Source organism: Terrapene carolina, unplaced genomic scaffold, assembly GCF_002925995.2.
Source record: "Terrapene carolina triunguis isolate 2854851 unplaced genomic scaffold, T_m_triunguis-2.0 Scaffold951, whole genome shotgun sequence".
Classification (NCBI taxonomy): Eukaryota; Metazoa; Chordata; order Testudines; family Emydidae; genus Terrapene; species Terrapene triunguis.
The window spans coordinates 1,974,730-1,982,298 of record NW_020665302.1 but is presented as its reverse complement, the minus strand read 5'-3'; the positions used below and the strand labels follow the sequence as shown (position 1 = coordinate 1,982,298).

Genomic DNA, 7,569 nt, shown 5'->3' with positions numbered 1-7,569 from the left:
GGGAGGCTGCGCGTAGCCAGACACGCGGGGGGGAGGGGAAGGCTGTGGGGACAGGCCGAGACACGGGGGGGGGGGGGGCAAGGCGGGAGGTATTGGGGCGGGGGGGCACCTGCAGTGGCTGGCGTTTGATCCCAGCCAATCAAGGTGCGGGAGGGGTATCCGCACTCGCGGGCGGGGCCCAGCCGTCCTCTCACGCAGAGGCTCCTCTGCCGTTACTGCCCCCCAAAGCCTCGTGCGCGCGCCAGGCTGCCAGCACAACCGCCGCACCGTCTCTAAAGGATGGCTTCGTCACGTGACGGGGGCGAAGCCGTTGCAGCTGGCGCCATGCCTCACTTGTCACGTGTTTCCGGGCCCGGCCAATCATTGGCGAGCGGCGAGGCCCCGCCCTAGTGGGAGGTGGGGCCGGTGCGGGTGCAGCCTGCGAGCGCGGTGCGCGCGAGCGAGCTCGGAGCAGACAAAGCGGGACCGGCGGCGGTGGCGGCGGGGCCTGGCCCGCTGGGCGAGGAGCAGGCGGAGGCCGCGGGGTGGGGGGAGGGGCAACAGGGGACTCCGGCCCGCGCTGCCGGGGCGGCGAGCGGGAGCGGGGCTCCTACGCGCGGCGGGAGGCGAGAGGCGAGAGGCGGGTGGGGCCTGCCGGGGCGTTGGCCCCAGTCGGCGGCGAGGCGCGGCCTCGGGGCCCGCAGCGGCGTTGGCGTGAGCGGCTCCTTCCCGCATGGCGGCTCCGCCCGGGGCAGGTGGCGCCTCCTGGGACGGGCCGTGACGGGCGGCGGGGAAGAGGCGGCCGCGGAGACCTCGAGGTTCCCGCCGAGGCGCGCTGCGCGGGGGGCGGGTTAGCGCCGCGGGGGCCGGCGCGGGGAAGCCCCGCAGATCGGCGCTGCCTGGGACGCCGTGACAGCGGGGCCGGGGACACAGAAGAGCCCGCTTGGCACTGCCCAGTGCCCGCCTGAGGTGGGGTGTTGGGGCTGCCAGGCAGCCTGGGCCAGCCATGGCTTTTACCAATTACAGCAGCCTGAACCGTGCCCAGCTGACCTTCGAGTACCTGCATACCAACTCGTGAGTATCTTGCCGAGCTGCAGAGCCCTGCCTACCATCCACTAGCCTGGGCCTGGAGGTTCCTTTTCGCCTCTGTCGCCTGGTGGCGCTCAACCCACAGTCACTCGTGGCCAGTCTTGAACTTTGGACGCTCATTTTACAAAGAACCGACGCCAAGTTGCCTTGCTAATCCAGAAAGGGTCCCCAGAGTCTTCCCGTCTCCAGGCTACTCTACAGTGTTTGTTGAACAGCGGCTTCAGCTGCATGAGCATGGTTTGTATCTTCAGTATAATTCAAGTCAGCTGGAGCCATTTATATCAAAACCAGATGAAACTCAACGGTGGATCTTAAGGAATCAAATATTTATGCCGCTGCCAGCTACTTTTCTTGATCAAACAATCCAACAGCAACAGAAAGGCATTATCCTTTAGAGGTGTCTTCAAGAAAGAAAACAAAACAGTTGAAAGCAATTTGCAAGAAGGATGTTCTTTGTGTCTGATTGTGTTTGATTTTCTCCCAAAAATAACTTGTATGCTGAGGAAACTGATATTAGTCTTTCCCCTGAAGGTTCTGTAGATCTCAGGGTAAGGAAGACATGGAATAATTTTTGCACATACATTGTGCCTTTCACTCAAGGATCACAAAGCACTTACAAATATTAAGTATCACAACACCTCTAAGAGGTAGGTAGGTATTCTACCCATTGTAAAGATGGGTAAACAGAGGCACAGAGAGATGACATGACATGTATGAGATCATATGTCAGTAGCAAAACTGGGAATAGAATCCAAGAGTCTTAACACTTAGGCCCCTGCTTTAAATACGATATGCGCTCTCTCACTGGAGCATTTATTAACAAAGGGACTTTTTTTGTGTATCTGCTTATATGTGTAGTGTTTTAGAAAAATATAGGTACTTTACCTAAATATCTGATATTGTAGGATAGCTGTTGGAAAGTGCAGTACGTGGAGAGAGATTGGAAAAAAGTGGACTTCCTAGGGTTTATAGAATGTGCTTTTCTGTAGAGTGATTTGCTATGAGAAATCATTCTCTTGTTCCCTCTTTCTCGGTAATGGCTGTTTCTCCTTTATAACGTTTTGTTTGGCTAACACTTGCATGTTTTGTTCAGTTGTATTTTTAAATATAAGTTTCCTTTCTGCTCCCAATTGGCTATCAGGGATTGTTGTGTTTTAGTACAGTGTATTGGAAGTCCAGAAAAAGAAAATGTTCTGATAGAGCCAAAGAGATTCAGCTGTTTTTGAGTTTGGCTATTTTCATCTAAGTGTCTAGAACAGTGGTTCAAAACCTCTTTACCATTGTGGGCTGCATCCAATACTACCTGTATGGCCCTGAGGATGTCACATGGGTTGCAGCTCTGTGCTGACTGGTCCGCAAGTTGAGAATCACTGGTCTAGAACATACCCGGTGTTGCTCCTGGAGTCAAAGTGACATTGGTATTTTAGAAAAATCAAATTTGGTATACTGACACCTGTCGGAAACCTGCAGATTGCAAGTAATCAGCTATGTAATGCTGTCTAGGAGGGAGGGAATTCCATCATAAAGCATGAGATTTTGTTGTTGTTACAGTAATATGTTTGGGGATAACAATGCAAACTAGTGATGGATTCTCTGCATTCTGGTCAGTTGGCCATTAGAGGAACCATACCTCTTTGTCTTTTGTTCCCCCTTCTACAAAGGGGTCATAGTAGAAGAGTTGGCTATGTCTGCTTGTGTTACTAGGAGAAATACAGTGCAATGGTTTTGATGGTTTGTTTCCTCTGGCACCTTTTTCAAATACTGAGGCAAAATGGGAGTGAGGGAGCCTCAATGGTATGCTATGGCATCATCTGGCTCCTTTAGACTTCTACGGATAGAGCCAGAGCAGAGAACCTTGACTGAGTTTTACATTGTTTAGTTCTAAATTAAATTGTGAAGTTTTTTATTAATAGTACTGGAAGCGAGATGGACTACTTGGCAAAGTTTTGAGTATTTATAATGATTTGCTCTTGGCAAATGGGAATTATTTTCAACCAATGGATGATAAAAAAAAAATAGCAGTTAGAGCTCTTGGGCACAGGAGAAGATAGTAGTGGCACTATATCATCTGAGGGACAATGGTGCTGCGATTCCATTCATTGCTTTGCCCTATAACTGGTTTAGTTACTTTAAATGTTGTGTTAGGTCTTCTGGTTCGTGTATGAGGACTGGGAGTTGAGACTTCTGAGTTCAGTTCCTGGTGCTGTCATTGACTGACTAAGTGACCATGATGTCAAGTCGCTCCACCTCTATGGCTCAAGTCTTACCAATCATGAAATGATTAAAATATCCAAGTCCATGGCAAACTGGATCTAAATTGTGCTGTGAGGCCCCAAGATTTTGCAGTGCTCCAGTATGGCAGCTTGGAAAGTCTGCAGCATCTGCATTTCAGCTACAAAATGGAGACTTCTAATAAAGATGAGATTGACTAGTACAGTCATTACAGTGATGCATATTTATTTTTATATTAAAATAATTTTATGCTGTCATCACAGTTTCAGTTCTTAACATACCATGGATTTTGCAGTGCATAATTGCATCATGGAAGTTGTTAGGAGGGAAGATGGAGGTTTTGGAAAATAGGTGAGGCACAATTAGGGCTTTTGACATCCAACAAGGGATGAGAAACATGTTGAGATTGTGGGATAGGTACCTTAGTTGGATGTTTCTCCTAAAATGATCAATAGTAAAATCATTTAAATAGTGACATTTTAAATTTTAATCTGTTTCAGAATTAACTCTTTGAGATGAATGAAGCATTCATCTTTCAGAACCATGGTCTCAGGCAGTTGCAGACTGAGAAAGACACTGTCATGTTTTCATGGTTGTTTTCACAGTCACGAGAGCTAGAAACTTTTAAAATGACAGCTTAGATTTTGAAGCACAATCTCTGGCTGCAGAACTGAAAAATACATAGTTCCTGATTATAGCTGTTTACTTCTTCTTAAGTTTTGTCTACTGGGAAAATGAATCGTGGTTTTAAAAAAAACCCTCAACCCGGCACGAACTAGTATGTTTTAATTATCACGTTGCTAAACACTACTTCCCATTTCAGGTAGATTCATGTTTTTAAAAGGGTTAGCTGGTCACCATTAGCCATGACCTAAAGGTCAACCTTAGGGGTCATGGCTAACGGACTAACATGTTTTTAAACATCTCCTGGTGAGTTTGACAGCTTGCTAATTAAAGCATTTAAGTTGATATGTTTTTAAATATAACTCATCTTTCCAGTATAGACAAAACCTAAGAGTTGTATTAAGGCTTGTAAAAGACCTTTGCGATCCTTTCATGAAAAGTTCAATGTAAGGGTGAAGTATGGCTATTATAATTAACACTTAATTACGGATCCCTAATACAACAGATGCTTTAAAACTTTAATAAGATGGTGTTTTTTCCTTTTTTTAAAAAAGTTAAAATCTATTAACTATTAAAAGCTATTGAGTAACCTGGTATAAAATTATATTTTAAAATGCTTGAAATCTTTTAAAAAGAGATGAACACGAAAGTGCACATGGACCTGGTTAACTTGTCTCTGTATGCTTGAATGTGTTTGTAATGCATAGTTGGTTGAAACAATTTGTTAAAATTTGTACCACTAAATTTATCTTCGGAAATAAATCTTCTAATCACAGCCCGCGGTCAAGAGTTAATATTTATGGCCAAGTTAAAATGAAAGCTGGCCCTTTAACTAGAACTGACCTGTTAGACACAGTTAGAATGGCAGTCGTATATTTAAGAGGAGCAAAGTTTTATTTTTTTCTTCAGCAGCTGCTCACTAGATTTGAGAAATTAAAAAAAAATGCAGATTCTTTACCTATTAAAAATATTTTCTGCCTACAAGTGAAGGATACAATAAGCCAATGTATGAAGGTTTTGTTACAGTAATAACAAGAGAAGACAGCTCTGTTTGCTAACAGGATGCCGAACTCCCAAAGTAGAATTTGGTGCATTGCTGGGACCACCTTTGCTACAGAGAAGTTGACTTATCAGTCTGTGGTATTAATTAGGTGCCCATCGCTTCTGCGTACCTGTAGGATCAGGAATCAGATTGGTTGTTAGGTAGGATAGGGTACTCTTCCAAGCTCCACTCACAAAATAAGTCCTGTTCACTTCAGATGTTGCTTTCAATAGGCTGTGCAGATGTTCAGAATATGATCACACATGCTTTCCGGGTTCCTTGAATTTGGCTTCCTTTCAGCATGGTCTGAATACATCACACCCATGGCACTGTTGGGTTCCTTAGGGCTTGGCTCCCTCTTGGTGGTGCTCATTTTTGAGTGGGAGGTGGTAGTAATAGTACTTTCCCAAGCCCACCCTTTCGTGCTCTCAAAATGAACTGTCCCTCAGAGTAGATTTTGTAGATCTTCACAATATATTTCCTCTTCTTACTTGATTTGATTGAGCAGTGAAATAGCTTAACAATGAAGACACTTAAAGTAGAGACATCTGAGTAAATATATACACTGAGGTGAAAGGGATAGTTCACACCTCTCAGAGCTATTGTTTCAGACTCTTTGCAAGCTTGGGCAGATATTACTGCATCAGTTAGGTTTGATTCATGTTTTTTGACATGTTCTTTGCAACTGAAATAGCTCATGGGCTTTTTTCTGTACAACAAGAGGGCATCTTGGGAGAGAACCATTACACTGCCATTCCATGCAAGGATAGATGGAAGTTAAGTACTTATTTGTCGGGTAGTTTTGACATGGAGGAAGTAGGCATGTTGTTGCTATGAATGAAGAGATTCATTAATAACAATGCAGATCAGCCTCTTGGCTTGGTTTTAAAGTTAACGTTAGACTCTGGGGATCTTTAAGGTCATTTTGAGAAGATGCCAGTTCTGAGAGTAATAGTATATATATATTTTTATACATACTCCAAAGAAACCTACATGTTTATATGCCCTAGCTAGTGATAAATATTTTTGGATTTCATTTCACTCAGATTTAGCAAGGTTTCGTCTCTTTGCCTCAGTTGATATGAGCGGATTACACTGTTGGTAGGCATTCAGATACCACTGTGATGAGTGCAGTAGGAAAAACATAGTTATTTAGAAAAAGATTAATCATTCTGTCGCTCCGTAGATTATGGTGTGATCTGTTTTTTCAGCCCTTTCCTGTGATCTTTTTGTTTCTGAATCCATATTTACATCTTTTTAATTACACAGCAAAGCATATTCTCAAATATTTGATTCACAGAGTTGTAGTTTGAAGTGTTTTGGGATGTAGAGTCAAAGGTGCAGAAGTATAGTGTATATTAATTCCGACTCATGCATTTGCTTGTGGCTATCCACTGTATGGAATATTCTCCAGATATATTTTCAGTGGACTATGTTTGTGTGTTTTTGTAGTTGTCCTTAAACTGATAGGAGTACTGGAAATCTGTGCATGAGGGAATTTCCGCCCTTTCTGTGGATTTAGCTTTTCAGTGCTACTGGTATTCCTGTGTTCTGTGCAAATTTTAAGCTTTCATTCTAAAAGAAAATAAAAAGTTTCTAGCTCTTCTGGTTATGAAGAGAACCTTCCAAATGTAAACTGATACAGAGCTCTCATCCTTAGCCTGCAGGCAAACTGAAACAGTCTGAAAGATGTGAAGGGCTCCATTCGTATAAATGTAGTGATTCCTGAAAGCTAATATCAGCTTCTTCATTGCTGATCGCTTTAACAGAAACATCCCATCCTTCTGCACCTATGGGTACAGCCGGAATACTACTACTTTTATTCTAATCAGAGTTCAGCTGATGGGTTAGTTCTAATGATTTTTGTAGTGGATATGAAAGTTTAATCATAGTTATATGTCTGAGAGGCTCATTTGGACAAAGTACCTTTATAATTGTGTTCAGTGTTAGGGCTGTCGATTAATCGCAGTTAACTCATGCAATTAACTCAACAAAAAAAGTAGTCACGATTAAAAAAATTAATTGTGATTAATTGCAGTTTTAATCGCACTGTTGAACAATAGACCACCAATTGAAATTTATTAAATATTTTTGGATTTTTTCTACATTTTCAGATATGTTTATTTCAATTACGACACAGAATACAAAGTGTACACTGCTCACTTTATATTATATTTTATTACACATATTTGCACTGTTGCAATGATAAAATAAATAGTATTTTTTAATTCACTTCATACAAGTACTGTAGTGCAATATCTTTATCAGGTAGATTTTTTTTTTTTTTTTTTTATATCTTCACTCAAAAACAAAACAATTCAAAAATTTTAAACCTAAAAATCCCCTCAGTCCTACTTCTCCTTCAGCCAATCGCTAAGACAAACAAGTTTGTTTACATGTACGGGAGATAATGCTGCCCACTTCTTATTTACAATGTCACCAGAAAGTGAGAACAGGCATTCACATCGGACTTTTGTAGCTGGCATTGCAAGGTATCTACATGCCAGATATGCTAAACATTCATATGCCCCTTCATGCTTCGGCCACCATTCCAGAGGACATGCTTCCATGCTGATGACACTCATTTAAAAAAAAAAAAAAAA

At 42.8% G+C, this 7,569-nt stretch overlaps 1 protein-coding gene across 1 annotated transcript in view; it reads left to right on the top strand.

Moving 5' to 3' along the window:
• The first annotated feature begins 626 nt into the window (after positions 1-626).
• Positions 627-7,569, top strand: part of MORC2 (MORC family CW-type zinc finger 2) — a 100,524-nt gene continuing 93,581 nt past the window's right edge. The window contains exon 1 of the mRNA XM_026661180.2: positions 627-1,053. Coding sequence (XP_026516965.1) covers positions 986-1,053 — 68 coding nt within the window. The 5' untranslated portion in view covers positions 627-985. The remainder of the gene's footprint in view (positions 1,054-7,569) is intronic.